Raw genomic sequence first — 21,091 nt, forward strand, 5'->3', positions numbered from 1 at the left:
AAGAAAGAAAGAAAGAAAGAAAGAAAGAAAGAAAGAAAGAAAGAAAGAGAGAGAAAGAGAAAGAGAAAGAAAACAACAAGTATTGGTGAGGATGTAGAGAAACTGGAACCCTTGTACATTGCTGGTAGGATGTTATAATGGGTATCCACTACGGAAAACAATTTGGCAGTTCCTCAAAAAGTTAAAAATGGACTTGTCACACAACCCTGCAGTCCAAATCCTAGGTATATAACCAACAAAACTGCAAACATACCCCCAGAAAAACTTGAACACAAACGTTCACAGCAGTATTATTCACAACATCCCCAAAGCAAAAACAACCTAAATGTCCATCAATTGATAAACAGATAATCAAACTGTGGAATATTAATTTGCTATGGAAATGAATGAAGTATCTATACTACAACATAAATGAACCTTGAAAAAATTATGAGTATGCTAAGTGAAAGAAGCCAGTCACAAAAGGCCACATATTGTAGGATTCCATATATATTAAAGGCCTTGAATAAGCAAATCCATTCAGACAGACAACACATGGTGGTCTCCAGGGACTGGGAGGGAGGGAGAATGGGGTTTCTTTTTGGGATAATAAAAATGTTTTGGAATTAGGTAATGGTGAATGATTATACAACTTTGTGAATACACTAAACACTGACATGGTACTCATTAAAACTATGAAATTATGTGACATGTGAATAATATCTCAATAAAAAGAAAATTTAAATAAAAAGTTTAATTAAAAAATAAGATTCACAGTAACTTCTACTGGAAGTTGAACATAGCAGTAGTCTCACCTGCTCATAGATCTCGATAGCTTTCTGATACTGCTCAAGCTGGGCAGCATACGCTGCCACCTTCAACAGACACTTGTTAGCTGAACTGAAATCAAGAACCAGAGCAGAGTAAGTAACGAACTGATAGAAAAATAAAAAGATATCCCAGTTCACCTTCATTTGATACAGTCCAATACACTCACAGAGTATAGTGAATATTTGTCTTTTATCACACTCAACAAAACCCATTTAATTATATTAAGAAAAATAATACTTGCCTGTTAGATTCTTCTCCTTTGTAATAATCAGCTGATTGTTCATAATGTGCAATAGCCTAAAAACACACACATTTCATTCAAACTACTTGTTTGAAGGATTTCATTTAAAAACATTTGCACAGGTATTTTTCTTCTAAATAGTTCTACCCCAACAGCAAACCTTTCACAACTTGGCCTACTTTATTTAGGGAACACAAAAATACATGCACCTCTGGAAACCTGGTAGCAGAATGTTCGTTGCCCATCAAAACGCTTCTTCCCTTCCCTCATGGCAAATAACCAGCTACACCATTTTCCCAGCCTGCATTGCAGCTGGGGTAGCCATGAAACCTATTCTTTCCAATGGAATGTAAATAGACATTCTGTGAACTACTTCCAGACTTGGTCTATACATGTGACTTCACATTCTTCTTTAGGCCTTTTCCCTTTCTCGTGAGCTAGAATGGCAATGCCCAAGTCTAGAGTGACATTGGAAGCCACAAGTTGAAGATGGCAGAGCTTTTGTCAACCTGGTTCCTAAATAATTACAATTGGGGTGGAATGTATACCCCAATGTCCATGCCCCCACCACTGCTGAACCCAGAACAGTACACTGGAGTGTTAATCTAGAGACATATGAAGCCCTATTACATTTTAGATTTATGGCTTGCTATAGCAGCACAGATTACCCTCACTAATACCATAAGTTTCATCTATATTAAGGGTGTTGTTTTTAATCTAAAATTTGTGGTGCTGAATTAACAGTCAAGTGCAAAGGAAACAGAGGTTTCAGGCTGGACAGCTAGATACCCTTGTCCTGCTGTGGCATAAGATTTAGTGAAATCAAGCATGTGACAACTCAGAAGGCAAAACACGTGCCTACTGGAGCTGGAAACTATGGGAAGAAGGTCTATGAAAAGAGCCAGATGATACTGTGTACTGTGTTTTCTGCAAAGTTTTATAAGAAAAAAGAACTCTGGAAAGAATTAGCCAGTTTGTAGGCAATTATGAAAGGAAACAGACAAAATCTGTCTGTTTCTCGTAGAATTGGAAAGGCCAATGGTTTCTATACCCCTAATGGCAAGAGGTAAGTCTGAACAACATTTTAAATTACAGGTCTGGGCCGGCCGAGGGGCTCAGTTGGTTAAGAGCTCGCTCAAGGGTTTGAGCTCTGAGCAACAGCGGTTCGAGTTCAGCCCGAGCTGAGTAGCCGCTGAGCTGCCAACAGGTGGCAGGATGGCTCAGCTAAAAAAAAAATGGCTTAAATTACAGGTCTGGCAAACTTTCTGTGACAGGCCAGGTAAATATTTTAGGCTTTGTGAATTATACAATCTGTTGTCACTACATAGCTCTCCTGTGATAGCACAAAAGCAGCCACAGATGATGCATATCTGAATGAGCATGGCTGTATGTAAAATAAACATTATTTATAGACAATGAAATTTCAATTTCTTGTAATTTTTCTGGGTCATGAATGCTTTTCCCTCCCAATGATTAAAGAATGTGAAAAACAGGGCCTGCTGAGTGGCGCGTTGGTTAAGAGCTGGCTTTGGACGACAGAGGGCCCTGGTTTGGATCCCATATATGAGGGCCAGTAACACTGCCCTCTACAGCTAAGATGCTGAACAACAGCTCAACCTGGAGCTGGGCTGCCATGAGTCACCGGCGACGGCATAGGCTGCAGGCCCTGCAGCAGTGGGTTGCCATGGGCTACCGTGTGTAGCCAGCAGCCAGCGTGAGCGGCCAGCAGGCTCCATGAGTGGGCCGTCCAGAAGCCGGTGACTGATCTGCCTCGCCTGGGAAGAGCGCAATGATGGTGCCAACTTGGGCCAGTGAAGCAACATCCTCCACAACTACTGAAGAACAAAACGACAGCAACTTGTCTGTTCCCCTTCCCCCAATTCCCCAGTGCTGTTCCCATCCCCCAATTCCCAAATTTAAAAATCTTAAAAAAAAAAAAGAATGTGAAAAACATTCTTAGCTTGCAGGCATACCTAAACACTTGGTGGGTTTGTAGACTTTTGCCTCAAATTTCAAGGTTTTTCAAGTAATCTTAAAAGAGGAGCTAGTATTATGTGAAAATCAATTACAGGTGATGCCCATCAGTTCAATGGGTTCAAGGCAGTCCTCACAATGAGTTAAGAGAGAGGCAAGGAAACAACAAATAAAATACAACAGGCTAGGGAACTGTGTTAGGAAACCACTTTGGTGTGGTTATGGGCAGAGGGAGCTGACTGGGAGCAAACAATTGGCCCAAAAAGCCTTCAGTACCCCTTCCTGCAGATGGTAATGGTGATCTCCAAGAATGCAGAGCCAACTCTGACACCACAGGCTGAAAGGGGACAGAGCCAACATTAGCCTTCTATGGACTACAGTTTTGTGAAAAAAACTGGACAGTTTTGTGAAAAATAGACACTTCCATGTTTGAATGATTATGTTTGGGTCTACTTATTTCAGCTACTTGGCCTACCCAAACTAATATGCCCCTCCTTCAACAAATTTTCTCAGCATTATTTATAAATTATAAATTTTCTCAACAATAAAAAAAAGACATGCTAAGCAAATGAATGCAAACTGCATTTCAAATGAAGGTCCCCTATTAAACTACTGCCAATATATTTTTTTCCTTTTTTTCAAAATTATTTTTCATTGTGAAATACACATTTTTTAGAATTAGTTTCAGCTGTACAACACAGTGCAATAGTTATACTTTTCACCCCTCGAAGTGACAACCCCCTCCCCCAATCCACCGCCCCACTTCCCCCCCAATATCATACATATCTATTACAATTCCCTTGACTCCACTCCCACACTGTACTCCACATCCCGTGACTATATATATATATATTCACTTAGAGTTGATATACAATATTATACAACATCAGCTTCAGATGTATAGTGCAGTGATCAAGCCTCTACCCCATCCATGAAGTGGTCTCCCTAGCAAGACATGTGACCATCTGACACCCTACAAAATATTTACAGCATTATTAATTATATTCCTCGAACTGTCTTTCATTTCCCTGTGGCAATATTGTAGTTAACTATTTATGCTGTCTAATCCTTTCCTCTTTTCCCTCATCCCCACCCCCTCCCAACTAGCAACCATCAGTTGTTCCTCTATATCTCTGAGACCATTTCTGTTTACTTTGCTCATTCATTCAGTTTTTAAGATTCCACATATAAGTGAAATCATATGGTATTTGTCTTTCTCCGACTGACTACTGCCAATATCTTGAACTCAATGAATAGGATTGGGTTGAATCATATGTAACTACTGTTTTGGAGGTTTAAAAAAAGAAACGAATATCAACAATTTGGTTTAACCTAACACAGGCCCTTTACACATGAGAAATCAGACTGCCATATCTTACAGTTCCAAGGACAATAATAAAAATGAAAAGTAGAACACAGCCACCAATAACAACAGCACACATAATAAATCCTGACATGAAAACCAGCTGATTATCGTGCCTTTTAAGTAGTGTGCCAAAGGGATCACAACACTCTTTGGGAAACCTGCTTACGTGGCACAATGCTGGAAAATACATGGATCCTGAAATGAGAGACAAGGCTCTCTAGGACTGCATCCATCATCATTAAAGCAAATTCAATTTCCAGGGTTCAAGCTTAAGAGTCCACTTTGTAGGTGAAATAGCCTTAAACAGCTTTAAGATGGGATCAATTCTTTTAGAACATATACCCTCATCCAGGACCTAACAGGAACCTATCATACATACCTATCCTACATTGTAACAAACTGTATTAAATCATGTCTTCAGGGACTGAAAACAAAAATGAGTCATAATTCCTCTGGATCATTTAAAAAGGACCCATTTATTATTTGGTTCAGTGTTTTACTTCATGAAGTCAAAAAAGTAATGTGACTTATAAAACTTCACACTTCATTGTTCACTAGCTAAAATCTGTGAATAAATCAGAGAATATACAGTGGTCAGTATTGAAAGGGGAGAAATTCATTTGTAATAAATCAGATATAAAGTACCTCAGTACAACTGATTTTTTTCAAACTTAAACTTCACACACCACCAACCAAAATCTAGTGAGTCCAACGAGGGACATAAAGGCAATGATGTTTCTAAACACAGGAGTCCAAACAACAGTGAACATGACAAGCTAGCCCTGTGTGTGTGTGTTGAGTAATATTCTTACATCCCTTTTAAAAGAACACACCACGTCAATGAAAGAAGATGTCACCAACTGGCCACCTTGCAGAATGGCAGGAACACCATGAATAAGTGAATAATGGGGATTTCAGAAGCTGCCATGACAAATCAATTTTTTAAAAAAGAAAACAAGAATAAGCCATTGATCATTTTATCCACCTCATTTTATTCACAAGGAGACCCATGTGGTGAAGTGGTTGCCCAAAACCATGCCCTGGCGGCAGAGATGGCACAGCACTTCGGGCTCCTCCCTCCAGGGTTCTCTTCTGACCACTGTGGAAAAGGATCCAATGCAGTAGGCTCAGCTGTCAGGAAGCTCTGCACATGAATGCTCATCCCCACAAGACTGAGTACACCTCAATAAAGACATTGAGAAGCGCTGAGACTCGAGAACTTTGAGGACAATGCCCACAGAAATTGCTCACAAGTTGGCTGTGGACAAAGAGAAAAGGCAAGGATGCCTGTGGTTTGGAGGGGTGGGAGGAGGGCAAGATCAGAAGTCAGTCTCAGTCATGCTGGGTGTGAGATGACTACTGGATATAAGTACAGAGGTTGGCAGACATGGGGATAGGATATAGGAATCTGAAGCTCAGAGAGAGGTCTAGGCTGCAGACAGATTTGCAAGTAACATCTGGGATACAGATGATACTTAAAATTTGTGGTGCTGAGTGCGTGCAGAGAGATACCAAGAAAGCAAGTGCAGATTGAGAGAAGACAAATATCCAACTCTAGGGCTCCCCAACTAGAGGGTGAGGAGAAGAGAAGGAGCCAGTTAAGGAGTCAGAAAGAGAGTGCTCAGTGAGGTGGCAAGAGAACCAGATGGGTGCCATGTTCCAGAAGCCAAGGAAAGAAATAAAACGAAGGAGAGGAAGAATGACAAGTGTTCAGTGCTGCAGCAGGCACAGGGAGTGCCATGACCATTCAGATAGGATGCAACTGTAATCTCTCGGAGCATGCTTAATGTTCATTAGTCTGACAGTAATTAGCAATGATCTCCTCCACTACCATTTCTCTTTCTGATTCACACCTGTTGTCTGCCACAGTACTCAGGAGGACAGTTTTACATAACATTTGACTTCAGTCTGAGTTGAGTCAACCTATGAAGTCTGGCAAATGTGTTTTCCTCTCACTAAGGTAGACTCCAGCCCTGCTGGCAATCCCCTGACTGAGAAGACAACAGGAGACAGGCCAAAGCTCAGTGCTAGAGCCAGCTTTTCATCAACTCCACTGGTTCCAACCTGAGTGATCCTAGACAGCGTAACTGTTTCGCATCTTAGTTTCCACACTCATAAAGGGGCCTCGATGTTGTAAAGCTGAAATGTGGTAAACTTCACAGCATGCCACCAAAGACAAAGTCTGGAAAACAGTAGATGCTTAATAAGTGTTTCCTCTTCCCTCTTTTTTCTTCTACTACTAGAGGCATGCCTCATTTTATTGTGTTTGGTTGATACTGTATTTTCATCAACATCAAAGCAACACCTACAGCAGCAAAAAGATTACAACTCACTGAAGGCTCAGATGATGGTTAGCAGCATATTTTAGCAATAAAATGTTTCTTTAAGTAAGGCATGTACATTGTTTTTAGAGACATAATGCTATTGCACACTTAATAGACTACAGTAAGTCCTCACTTAACACTGTCAATAGATTCTGCCACCTTGAGTAACACGACCTAGTGAAACCAATTTTACTATAGGCCAATTGACATACAGAGTTAAGTTCCTACAGTATCTCATCAACATATAACAAAACGATGTTGAACAAATGATGTTATTCTAGAATGCGCTGTGTAGTGTAAACATAGCTTTTATGTGCACTGGGAAACCAAAAATTTGTGACTCACTTTATTGCGATATTTGCCTTATTGCAGTGGTCTAGAACAAAAACCACAATATTTCCTAGGTATTCCTGTATAAACCACAGCTTAGAAAGCCAGACTTGAGTGAAGCACATATGTGGCCAAGTTGGTATTCACCTACCTTCTTCCCCAGGGTAAAGGCCTGAAAATAAAGGTGTGCAAATGCCCACAGTACTTAAGCTTCCTTCACAGGGCCACAGAGGACTCAGTGAAAGAGAAGATTCTCCTGACATGAATCACACAGAATAGAAACAGCAAGTAAATCTTAACTATCTTTCGTCTCAGACACTCACTCGAGGAAAACAGCCCATCTACTCCTTAGCCGCCAGGTCCCTAAAACCTCTACATGAAGCCATGTATGATCACTCTACTCTCTCAAATCTGCTAGGAGAGTAGAGGGTTCCTGGAGTCAACTACCTGCTTCACTCCAAGTTTACGAGGAAGTGAATCCATTGCTTACCTTCTCAATGTCTACAAGTTCAGTTTCATAAATCTCAGCAATGGTAATATGGTGCTTGGCTGCAATTGTAAACCTTCCCTGGGAGAAAACAAAAAGGTAGAGTCACATTCATGTTCTACTGTTCTACCTATTTTAATGCCAATCAGTTTGGGAACAAGAATACAAAAAAAAAAAAAAAGAATACAACTCTAAGCCATCTCAAGGAGTCCACCCCACAGCCGCTCGAGCAAGGCAAAGTCTTACCATGTCTGTGTAAATGTCGATGGCTGCATTTAAGCAGTTGATAGCCTCTGAAGCGTAGGCATTTAAGAAAAACAATAAAAAATCCATTCAGTCAAAGAGGGTTCAGGTGAGCCTATCTTCCTGGCTGCTACTATTGGGTTGTCGGAAAAGTCATGACATATTTTTTCTATTTTTTTGTTGCAGAAATGCATCATGACTTTTCTGACAACCCAACAGAATATCAAGGAGGTCCCACTTGGGGCAGAGGGTGGGCAAGTTAGTTAGTGAGAAGCAAACACAAATCACACGCAAGTCAAGACTCCCTAGCATGCTCTGTCCACAGCAGCTGCAGTGCAACTTAGGGAACTGGAGACAGAGTGGTTGGTATCGGCTCAGTTACTCTTAACCTGACAATGAGGACTCCATCCAGGGGAAAGACTGCATTATAAAGAAGACAAACAGGGGTTGTCATCAAAACTGATCAAGTATATCTTCTAAAATACAAATGTATTTTTCAGTGATATCATGTATTATATTAATTTTGGAAGACCATCTCACACAAAAGATGATTTTAGTGGACTCATGTAGCCAAAATCAAAAGCACTGAAATCCCTATTCAGACAACTCTTAAGCAAAGTCAACATTTCGTACAATGTTAAAGATGCTAACTTTTGGTGTACTAACATATATATAAAAGGGGAAAAAATCTAATAAATTACAGTGCTAAAAAATGTGTATTAATTTTCTAAAACAGTGAGCCAACACATTTCCTGTCACAAAATGGTGGCGTTTATAATTCTGGCATGTGTTTGACAGCTTCACGTTTAGTACTTTTGGTTTAAAGGAGGCAGCAGAGTAAAAAGTCCTGGGTCAAGAATTAGAAAGTAGATAAACAAAAATTATTTAAAAGCAATTTCCTCCTATTCTATACAAGAAATGTTAAACCTTTAAAAACACAGAAAAATATGAAGAAAAAAATAAGCTACCTATAATCACACTCAAACCCACTCTTTAGGATTTGATATGCTTTTCCTTCCAGTGTTTTCTAGATGCATTTTCCTATGTGCTTCTTCTTTATAAATTTGAGATCTCAATTCTCATGTGGTTCTTTAGTTACCATGTGAACATTTATTAGGTCACTGAAAAAATCTGAAACCAGGGAATGTAATGCCTGCATCATATTTTAAAATGCTGATGCATTGTAACTTTACCATTCTCATCTTACTGCTCATTTTTTAGGTTGTGTTCAGTTTTTCACTTTTGGAAATAAACTGATTAATCTCTATACAAAAACCCTTAAAGATATCTTATTTTTGTATGATATAGTCATAAAATTTGGGATTTCTATGTTAAAATGAACTTCTAAAAGAAAAAAGGAGACTCCATCATTACCAGTGCATGCATGAGAGGGAAGAAATTAATTGCTGTTAATTGTTAAGTATGCACTCTTCTAACTGAAAAAGAAATAACATTTGTAAAATTTTACCACTTCAAATACCCAAATTCATTCTTTCCTCATAACTAATACTTTGACAAATACTTTAAAAAGTCAGATGAATACTGTGTGAATAAGTTATTTTTAACCATTGGCTATCATAATTTCCCCTTAACTGGATCTTAAAACACACTAGGTATTTAGGAATGAAGGAACGCTGGAGTTTCCTTTAAGAAGCAATACTGGGGTGCCAAAAAAAGTAAACACATGACTTGTGTTCACCTTTTGTTATCAGTATATATTATTACAATTTTAGTACAGCTTTTTCCTTTCTTAAAATGTGTATACATTTTTTGGCACCCTCTGTATACATACTCATAAAATTAGGATATAAGAAGTCTTAGACAAAATTAAGGCTAATTTCAAAAAAACTCTCCAAAATGCAATATAAATGGAGTTTTAAGAAAATACTGTTAACTAATTAAACAGCCAGGACAAATGCAACATATGTTCTCCTCATTCAAGCTCCAAATGATTAAAGAAAAACTCCTAAAGTTACCAAAATCTCTATTATTCTAAAGTACAAAAATTTATTTTTACCAGAACTCAAAAGATCCAACATTGTAACCTGTGAAAAAGGTCACCAACATCAGCCCTACCATCCTAAACAGAGACTTGTCTTACCTTGAGGGTCTGCCTTTTTGTAAGCATTCCCAGCATCCACAAAGCTGGTAGCGGAATCATGTTTGCTCTGAAGCTGCATATGGAGCTTGGCTGCCTGACAAAATGCATTTCCTGAAGCTGAGGAAGATAAATTACTACAATTAAACACAGAGGAACAAGTATCCCCACAGAACAGCTTAAGCCCTTACTGCTGAACCTACACCTAGAAAGTTCCATTTCACTGAAAAGAAGCATTCCAGTCAGATGCACATATAAATGTGATCAAGTGCATCTCATATGTATATAAAAATAACCAGAATCAAATCAAACAGCGAAAAAAAGCTTCTCTCAGCCACAGGTGACCTCCCGAATGGCCTCTGGGCAATAAACCTCCATTCAAAAGCAACAGCCTAGTCTCAGTCCATTCAATTCTGTTTCCCAGCGTATACTAAACATTGATTGGCTGATTCAAGCTACTAATGTTTAGAGAAAGGTAAACATGATGAGGCAGAAAAAGTTAATAAAAGGGAGCCCAAAGAGTTAACAAAAGTGAGCCCAAAGGGGGACTCAGGCCAGCATCCCCTCCCCAGGGACCACCCAGGCTCATCCCCTAGAGAGAAATCAAGCTGTCCAAACACCCTTAGAAAGAGGAGATAAGACCCTAACCAGAGAGATCAAGTTTTAACACCTGCGTAAACTGCTGGAGCCTGCCTGTTGTTTGAACTCCAGTCTCATTATAATACAATTAAAATAAAATGAACGTAATGGCTTGGCTTCCCCTGTGGATTTTTCTGTATGCATTCTGGGTAAGAACATGTACAAAAAAACTAGTTATATAACCAACATATGTCAATCGAATGACTTCAGTCTATATGTCAAGTGCCCTGAGTTTGGACATCACATCTCCTGCTGTAAGAAAATTTACCTACCCTTTCCTATATAAGAAAAAGCTAACCTGAAGTTAGGAGCAGTTGGCTGCTGGAAACTCTATCCCTGGCTTCTCTGCCAGAGCCTTTCTTCTTGAGTAAACTTTCTAACTTCTATTCCTTTATGAGTCTTGTGAATTCTTTCACGTTCTGCAAACAACCCGGGCTATCCAAAGACAAAACATTTGGTGCTGAACCCGGGAGTTCAGACCCTACCTCCCCCCTCCCTCAGGAGCCTCGCAGAAGGATGTTAGACTCTCCCACTCCTCTTGCTCCCTGTCTCTTTTACTTTCACTTTCCACAAGGCACCTCCAGTGGTCTAGCCTGGGACCTGAGGAGATCTGTGGAGTGCTGGGAATTCCACAGGCCTGGGTCCATGACCCCTGACCTTAGTAGTGCTGGGGATGTTCTCACAGCTAGTGGTCAGTCTCATACTCCTTCCCTGAAGTACATGGTAATAAATACACTAATTCCATAACTCCAGAGTTAAAGATTCTGGCGGAAAATCATGGGGACACCCCTCGATATCCTGGCCCACCTATTACAAACTACTACCCTGGCAGCCATTGGAGGTGCCCCTCTATTCTGCAAGCTGGAACTTGTCAAACCAGCAACCATACCAGAACTCCCTTGTCTCTGCCATTGGGGCCTCTCTTAGGCTAATCACTGGCACCAGTTCTGGGCTTATATGCTGTCTGGAGTATCAAAGACAAAACAGAACACTGAGGTCAAGGATATTTATTTGCTCATCTTTATATCTTATACTGTCCATGGACTTAGCTGTGATTGTTGAAAAATTTGCTAATGAAGGCTTTGTGGACAAAATAAGTTTTTCAGAGAGTGAAAATCAGGCCTATAATTTCGAAACTCAAAATTCTTTCTAAAGTTTATGACAAAATCTGACTGAAATTTTTATGAGGCTTAATCTTAAACTTAGTCTGAAAACTCGTACACTACTCTGCAGAATCACAGGATGCTGCCCAGGTATCCACTGGGACACAGCACAACATGAAAGGTTCATGCAGTGATTTTTCAGAAAAGGTTTTGGCTCAAGGACCATGGATTCTGGCATGGCAAAAAAGAATTCCTAGCAGAGGAGTTGCACAAACAAGGAACAAATGCTTGAAGGCAAGAAGGGGCTGGAACTAGGCCAATGACGAGCCCATGTTGCCTGCAGGAGGAATGAAAGTGCAGGGGCAGTGGAAATCAAGACTGAAGATGCCATCAGGCCAGCTCAGGGAAGGCTTTAAATATTCATATGAGGAACCCAGATGAGGATGAATTTACTTCACCATGGGGTTCACAGTTAGAGAAAAGGCACCATGGCAGTGCCTCAAAATAATGAGCACCATAGACTAGGGAGTACAAAGGCCTCTGGAGACACAGCTCAGTAAGGTCTGGAATAGGGAAGTCAGTACTAAAAGGAATGGAGGGGAAAGAATTTGTTCCACTAAAAACAGCACTATTAAGAATATCATAAAACCTTTTGGTATTAAAAATAAATTTTCAAAAACATTCAGAACAGTACAGAAAATCATGTCAGACACCTAAGTACTCACTGCGGTATTAGATATTTACTTTAAATTTCTCTTTAAAATATAAAACATTCAATTCCATTAAAGATTCACCTGCTATTCCTAGTCATGACCACTCTTCTAGAGGTAACCACATAATTCCCACTCAGGTTTCTGGATTTTCACCCGAGGGAAAAGGGGTAGTACAGACTCCCAAGCCAGGGTGAATTCTTGCCCTGTGCAAGATAAAAAGAGTGCCCTGGCAAGTTTGAAAATATTTAACCACCAACATGGAACAGAAAATTCCTGCTCACCAGGCTTCATCCCTTTCATTGGTGAACCATGAGGCTGGGGGTCCCAGAGGAGGGGCCAAGGCTGCTGCAAGGGTAGTGGGCAGGCACCTGGGGTACTCAGGTCAGCACCTAACTCCTAAGTGGCAGCTCAGGAATGTACCAGCTAAATAGCACCTTTGATGGGCTCTGAATCAGAAGACTGTAGTTGTTACCTTACAGCTAAGTCCATGACCACCATCACCCCCCACCCCCGCACTAACTCCTGACCTAATGAGGTCCTGAGGAAGTCTCTCGGAGCGCTGAGACCTGATGGAATGATATCAGTAAAGCTTCCTCTAGTGGGTGTCTAGGAATGCTGAGACCCGATGGAATGATATCAGTCATCTTCCTTTATTGGATGGACACGGTACAGTAACGCTGTCCAAGAGGTTGTGCGAAGATGTATGAAGGCATAGTACATGTTGGGATACAATGGGAGCTGGTTAATGGAAAACAGCCTTAAGGCACGTAGCACATGGATCTTTGAGCAATCCAGTTTCACTTCCCTGAAAATTTTCTCAATAAAAGCCATGCGTCGGCCTGATTTGGGCTTAGTCCTTAGAAGCTGATGCCCCTTGGCCCCACTTTAGCCCTATATCTGTCTCGTGCTTCTTAACCTTGTGCCGCCCATCTCGTTCTTCACTTCCCTTGTCACATAGAACGCGACATGTAGTAATAACTTGGATCTCCCAAGCTAAAGTGCTTAGAACAGCCTGGCTCCAGTCACACATGTGTTGGCCATTATCATTATTATGTGCAAATCTATCGTACCACTAATGCCAGTAGTTTGGGATGTCTAAATGTCATCATTTCCTTTACAACCTACATCTTTCCTCTTCTACTAGTCATTTCATTTTTGATAGTTTACCTACACTGACTGTCCCAGAATCAATCATGGTACATTCTTTCCTCACTAAGTGTAATACCACAACATCCAGGCTCTCTCGGGCTAGCTCCATTTCCCCAGACAATATTAAGGGCTTCTATTTTACAATTTCATGCTCCCACATTCCAAAACTAGTTGCTGGCTTACTCTTCCACTCTGAGCCTTCATTCCAATCACTGCTAATAAATGCTAGCTTGATTTCTTCAAACTTAAAAGTGTCTTTAAAGGAGCATATATTAAACCAGTCACACAACTTCTCTAGCTAAATTTCCTTACCTGTAAAATTGATCTAATACCTGCCAGGATGATCTGTCAAAAGCTGAGCATCAAATAAATTAGCTTAATCTTTATAAAAAAGCTTTTAAAACTATAAAGACATGCAGTGATGTTATGATCACCACCATTACAACACAGAAATAATCTCACAGAATGTAATGTTTATTCATATACTACACTAATGTCCTGACCATCTACTGTGTTACAAGCACCAGTCTGGGCCCTGCAGGTATAGCAGAGATCAAACACAGAAAATCCTGTCCTTCTGTGGTTTACATTCTAGTAAGGGGACAGCACATAACAGAAACACATAAACAATATAAGTTAGCAAACATATTTCACTTATTTTTGCTCGATGATATCAAAGGCATTAGAGAAAATGGAAGGGGATTTCCAGGAAAAAGAAGATTGCTATCTTTAAAAGGGGTGGTCAGGGAAGACCTCACTAAGAAGACAACATTTGAAGGACCCAAAGGAAAGAGAATCAGTCATATTCTATTTTGGGGAAGAGAATGCCAGAAAGGTATGAGCAAGGAGCTGGGCAAATGAGGAGAGTGGGTAGGAGATGAGGTCAGGGACAGGAAGAGACAAGGGTCAAAGATCAGGTAGGTTCTCAAAGATCACTGTTAAGGACTTTAGCTCTATTTGAAATGACATAAGCTGACTTATATTTTAACAGGATTACTTTGGTGGTTGATTAAAACAGACTAGGAAAAATGTAGAAGCCCAGTGAAGTCAGAGCAGGCGAGAAATGACTAGGGTTGGGGGATATACACAAAGCCTTATTATATTAATAGTAATGGCCTCTCTGAGGTAGAATTTCCCTAACGTTAGAACATCTGGTTACCCGATAAAATAAAATGAAGCGGTCTTTTTTTTTTTTTTTAAAGATTTTTATTGGGGAATTGGGGGGATGGGAACAGACAAGTTGCTGTCCTTTTGTTCTTCAGTCTAGTTGTGGAGGACGTTGCTTCACTGGCCCAGGTTGGCACCATCATTGTGCTCTTCCTGGGCTAGGCAGATCAGTCGCCGGCTTCTGGATGGCCGCTCACAGCGGCTGCTGGCCGCTCACACTGGCTGCTGGCTACATGTGGTAGCCCATGGCAACCCACTGCCACAGGGGCTGCAGCCTACGCCATTGCCGGCGACTCATGGCAGTCCAGCTCCAGGTTGAGCTGTTGTTCAGCATCTTAGCTGTGGAGGGCAGTGTCACTGGCCCTCATATGTGGGATCCGAACCGGGGCCCTCTGGCATCCCAAGCCAGTTCTTAACTATCGAGCCACTCGGCCGGCCCTTAAGCGGTCTTTTAAGATAAGATCACTTTTCACCTATGATTATAGGACCTGAACAAAACAAAAGATGTGAATGCTGAGGTAATACTCTTTTCTCCTCCATTTTTTTTTGCAGTACATTATAATTTAGGCATAAGTGCATTTTGAAAACACAGCATATCCTTTTTACCTAAAACTAAACCTATAAAAAAATTTTAGAACCAGAAAGGACCTTTCAGATTCACCTAGTTCAATAGCATTTCCTTCATTGAAATGATTTTAAAGAGCTGGCCTTAAATAAGCAAATGGATAAATCAACACCTTAATTATATGCCTTAAACTTGTACAATGTTTTGTGTCAATTATATCTCAATAAAGCTGGGGGGGGGAAGCAAACGGGCAAACGGCCTTGTAGAGGGCAAGGACCCTGTTGTAGGTCACACAGCAGGTGCAAACCAGGGCCAGAGACCACGTCCCTGCATCCCTGCTCTCGTTGAAGGCCATCTCCATTTGAAATACCCTACCACTTAGCCATGTCAAGCCCTTTTTCTAGAGTTGGGGATGAATTTGTTTCTCTAATCAGTGTTAGAAAGAGATATCCCCACTCAGACCAATGAACATAATAATTCCATTGGTTTTGTTATGTGTAATTTCACTGGGTAAAAAACATTCTTTAAAAAATGACAATGAGGGACGGCCGAGTGGCGTGATTGTTGGGAACTCTCTTGGGATGCCAGAGGGCCCCGGTTCGGATCCCACATATGAGGGCCAGTGACACTGCCCTCCACAGCTAAGATGCTGAACAACAGCTCAACCTGGAGCTGGGCTGCCATGAGTCGCCGGCGACGGCTAGGCTGCAGCCCCTGTGGCAGTGGGTTGCCATGGGCTACCGTATGTAGCCAGCAGCCAGCGTGAGCGGCCAGCAGCCGCAGTGAGCGGCCGTCCAGAAGCCGGCGACTGATCTGCCTCGCCAGAGAAGAGCACAATGATGGTGCCAACTTGGGCCAGTGAAGCAACATCCTCCACAACTAGACTGAAGAACAAGACGACAGCAACTTGTCTGTTCCCCTTCCCCCAATTCCCCCAATAAAAAAAAATCTTAAAAAAAAATGACAATGAGTTGGGGTTTATATAGATAACATCCCCACTGTGACATTTTTCAATGGAACCACAGTCAGTTATGACAGAGCCGTTCTCAGATTAAGGAATGGTTAGAAGTTCTCAACCAATTTTAGGTAAAGAAAAATAGGCATTTGTATTTATCCTACTTGTTTTCATTGAGTTTTACTACAACTTTCATTCTTTATGGCAATGGATTTACTTGAGCAAATTAGTAAGAAGCAAAAATTACTCTTCTTAACTGCAAGTGATTTTAACTCTTTTTAATAACTTTATGCCTACTATATGAAGTGGTTTATAGAAACAAAAACAGACCCGGTCCCTATGTTTAAATTTTATGTCAGGATTTCAACTTTATTCACTAAATCAAGGTCCTTTAATCCCAGTGCACAGTGGCCACACCAATTATTCAGCACTGACACTTTTCTCTGGGCCAAGAGTCTTATTCTCCATGGGGACAGCAGATAATCATTTCCTCCTTCAAAATGGTTTTGAAGTTATCTGCCAGAAAAGCAAACAAAAATTGCATACATACCACTCCAATTTTTAGCCATCTTGAACATATTTGCAGCTCTGGTATACATTTCACAAGCCTCTTCTATTCTTGTGTTTCCTCTGAGAAAAATTTAAAAATTAGATTAAGTTTTACTATAACAACCAGCCATGTCCCTAATCCTCCCTCCCTCAAATAATATTTAATGAGCACGTATTATGTGCCAGAGAAGCAGTATAGAATCTTAACAGCTGCTCAAAAAGGATACTCTTATTGCCATTTTCCATTCGAGGAAATTAAGGAATACAACAATAAAGTAACTAACCCAAGGTCACACAGCAAGGATGCCACAGAACTGAGATTCAAATACAGATCTGGCTAACCCTAGAAGCTTCACTCTTAACCAGAGTCCTTTCCATGAATGAAAACTAAAGTTTATATCAGTCTGAGAAATTAGAAGTACATTTTTCAAGATTAAAATTGGAAGGATCTATATTGTCAGCTCTGGCAAGGAACAAGCCCTTCCCCAGAGTGGAAGGAGCCTTATGGTCCAGATGCTCACCCAATATAGAAATACATTTTACAACATCCTATAAAGAGGGAACTCCACTGCTGCTTTCAGAACAGACAGTTCTGGAAAGTTCTTCACCAGGCAGCTGATTCCACTGAGGGACAGCTATAGCTGCTTAGAAATTTCTTACATAAAAGCCAATATAATCCTCTAGAACTTCTACCAGCTTTCAAATTCAACCTTGTTTTCACTAAACTAAGACCCTGTTATTAAAGATGTCTATCTTATCTATCTGTATTATAAACACAGAATAACCAGAGGAAACCATGACACAGCTGATGCTAATAACTGTATAATACATATCACGAGTAACTGACAGTGAAGTATGAGCATAAGGACTAAGAGACACGAGAGGTCAAGGCTGATGAGAGTGGGCATGAGCTAAACATGAGTGAGGTCATACACATGTGCCAGGAACTCAAACAGGCCTCAAATTTGGGCTTGGAGGCATGCAGCTCGGTATCAATACAGTCCCAGTGGTAGGCCCAGGTGTGGCTTACACTTTAGGCAGTAGTAACTACTAACTGATCCTAGGCTAGCTCTTTAACTTCTTTGGGCCTCCATTTTCATATGTGTAAACTGAGGATAAATATCTATACTTTTAGGTTATTATGAGGCTCACAAGAAATAATCCATATATAGTTGCCACTGTGGGACTTGACCCAGAGTATATACTCAATCAGGATAATTATTATAATTAGATTGATGTATTGAAGACATTAAAATCCATTAGGGATATTTGTACATCGTATCTAATAGGGGACTTGTATCTAGAACATATAAAGAACTGTACAACTCAATAATAAAAAGACTAATCAGCCAATCAAAAATTATTAAAGGATCTAAACAGAAATTTCTCCAAAGAAGGTACACAAATAGTCAATAAGCACATGAGAAGATGTTCACATCATTAGATGTCAGGGAATATAAATCAAAGCCACAATGAGACACCACTTTTGATTCCCACACTAGAATCAAAAGACAGATTATAACAAGTGGTAGTGAGGACATGGAGAAATTAGAAACCTCATATATGGCTGGTATGAATATAAAATGGTGCAGCCACTTTGGAAAATAGTTTGGCAGTTGCGCAAAAGGTTAGATTCAGACTTAGTATATGACCCAGCAATTCCACTCCTAGGTACACACCCAAGAGAAAGGAAAACATAATGTCCACACAAAGACTCGCATACAAATGTTCACAGCAGCATTGTTCATAATAGCCCAAAAGTGGAAACAACCCAAATGTCTATAAACTGATAAATGGATAAAAAAATGTAGTATACACATACAATGAATTTATTAGACAATAAAAAGAATGAAGTCCTGATACATGATACAACATGGACGAGCCTTGAAAACATCATCGTAAGTGAAAGAAGCCAGTCACAAAAGAGCACATATTGTATGATTCCATTTGTATGAAAGGCATTGAACAGGCAAATCCACAGAGACAAAACAGATTAGTGGTTGCCTAGAGTGGAAGTGTTGGAAAAAATTGGGGTGTGGGGAGATATATGTTTATTTTGGGGGTATGTTCTAAAATTGATTGTTTTAATGGTTGCATAGCTCTGTGAATATGCTAAAATTGACTGAATCCTACACTTTAAATGGGTTAATTTTATTATATATATATATATATATATATATATATATATAAAATAAACAAACAAAATAACCTTTGGGAGCTATGTCATACAGCAAATGACAGGATAGCAACAAGCCACAACAAAAGTGAAGTATCGGAATAAGCAAAGCCTTCTCTCAATCATACCTTCATGTCCCTTTTCCTCCACTTCAAGTCTACATATTTTTTTTAAAAAACCAACTAGCTAATTTCCACAATATAAAATTCCTAATTGAGAAAGCTTTCAATCTTAGCCATAGCTCCTTGGAGCTAACAAAGGCTTGTCACTTTCTTGTGTCTTGTTTTTCTAAAGTATACCAGAAATCTTTACCTGTAATTACAGTGCAATCATTCTTATTAAAGGTTCCCAAATAAAACTAGCTTAATTAAAATGTACTTTATCCTATTATTTTCAGAGACAGATTCAGCTAGGAATAATATTGCCTACATTGTCAAGTTTTATGCTGGATATTTCCACATATTATATCATTTCCATTATTACAACAATCATAAAAGATGCTATATATCCATCTTACAGAAAACTGTATCTGGAGGTCAACGGCTCACCCAAGATCATCCAGCCAAGGTCAGTGGTGGAGCTGACACCTGACTTCAAGTTTAGTGATCTTTATAAAAATATTAAATGAACCCTGCTAGACTCAAGACCCTCACCTCTTCTAAAACAGAAATATTATTTTAAAAGCACTTGTCATAAACAGAACATAACTTTAAAACTTAATGAAAAGGTGTACTTTTGAAATTATTCCAAATGCCTACTGTTTTATATATATGAAAGTTAATTTTTATGTTTTAAGGACAAATATTCAGAATTCACAAATAATTCAACTGATTGTTATCCAGAGACCCCCATAGTAAGGTAGAAGATTCTAGAAAACAGAAACAAGTTTCTGTGAGGAAATCCACATTATAAAGTGATACAATGTACATACACGGCACTAAACTGACACTAAGAAAGCTAAATTGGCCAAATTGACTATTTTTTGGTATTATGGTATCTTGATCTTGAAGAAGAAAACACTTTTTCCACCATGAAAGAAAACAGTGACCAGCCTATAAGAACCACCTGCACTAGCCCCATCTCCATGCAGGCCCAGCTAACTCCTCCCCCTTCCTCCCTAATTCCAGAAGCAAGGTTGACTCCTTCCTCTTCTTGACCATGCTTATTGAGGACTTATTCATTGAGCTCAATATGTCCCAGAAAACACTGAGGAAAGAAAGTTCCTGCCCACAGAAGATCAGAATGCTAAGGAAAAAATATTAAACTTTCAGGTCTGGAAAAAAATCTGAGAGTGTCTACCTCAACCCCTCATGTTCCACTGAGGAAGCTTGATCAGTCCCACCAGACACTAGTATAGTGGAGTTGTGTCTTGAGTCCAGCATGAAAGTCTGTCCCTCTTTACTACCCCATACTGTTTATTCACATTTAGATGTCTGTGGGCAAAAATCAGCTCAGAAAGATTACAGCCCATTATTTCAAAGAGCTCAGATGACCTCTACATGCATAGAAGTCATTTATCTTTTAAAACCAATTAATCCTTGAATAAAGTCTTGATTTTCCCTTGTGAAAATAAAGAAAACCTCATTTAAAATGGATTTGGGAAGCCCTGAAGGGGGAATGTCTCACCCACCTACCATTCCTTACAGCCTGAATAACCAGCAGGAAAAAGGAAGAATTCGTTTGACATTAATCACATGGGAATTGCATTTCCTGCTTTTAAGAAAAAGGAGGAAGATCCCTACCTGCCCCAGGAACAACACACTAACTACTGCTTGCAGCCAGTGAGAAACCACCAAAACCTCAAACTCTTGTTCCTCTCTAGTGAACTTTTGTTCAAAACAACCCTCCCCAATTTCCTCCTAAAACCTAATAAAAAGCGAGCCCCTCTTGTTTGTTCTCCAGATTGGCCTATGGTTGCCATAGCTTGCTTGTCCTGAATTGAAATTCTCTATTCCCAAATAAATCAATTTTGCTGGTAAAATACCTGGTTGTTTTACTTTTAAAGTCAACATTACCACCCAACTTAAGAACTACTTTGATGCACTGTGAAACACTGACAACTATAGTAAGTACATGCTCTTTTAAAACAGTGGGTGGGAAAATGGAGACATTCAAATAGAATCCATGGGGACTAATGGCACACACATCATGAAATGTGCCCAAAAGAAAAGGTGACAACTGCTGAGGTAACAATAAAGCTGC

At 39.9% G+C, this 21,091-nt stretch overlaps 1 protein-coding gene across 4 annotated transcripts in view; it reads right to left on the minus strand.

Annotated features, from left to right (window-relative positions):
• Positions 1 to 21,091, minus strand: part of NAPB (NSF attachment protein beta) — a 44,106-nt gene that overhangs the window by 13,262 nt on the left and 9,753 nt on the right. Inside the window, exons 2-7 of one of the 4 annotated variants that reach the window (XM_019633907.1) lie at positions 16,715 to 16,794; positions 9,877 to 9,993; positions 7,779 to 7,825; positions 7,536 to 7,613; positions 1,052 to 1,107; positions 795 to 879 (exon numbers count right to left, since the gene is read on the minus strand). In XM_019633907.1, coding sequence (XP_019489452.1) covers positions 795 to 879; positions 1,052 to 1,107; positions 7,536 to 7,613; positions 7,779 to 7,825; positions 9,877 to 9,993; positions 16,715 to 16,794 — 463 coding nt within the window. The remainder of the gene's footprint in view (positions 1 to 794; positions 880 to 1,051; positions 1,108 to 7,535; positions 7,614 to 7,778; positions 7,826 to 9,876; positions 9,994 to 16,714; positions 16,795 to 21,091) is intronic. The other 3 variants (XM_019633910.1, XM_019633908.1, XM_019633909.1) reach the window with 3 other exon arrangements.

Source organism: Hipposideros armiger, unplaced genomic scaffold (genome assembly GCF_001890085.2).
Source record: "Hipposideros armiger isolate ML-2016 unplaced genomic scaffold, ASM189008v1 scaffold_1435, whole genome shotgun sequence".
In the NCBI taxonomy this organism is placed as follows: Eukaryota; Metazoa; Chordata; class Mammalia; order Chiroptera; family Hipposideridae; genus Hipposideros; species Hipposideros armiger.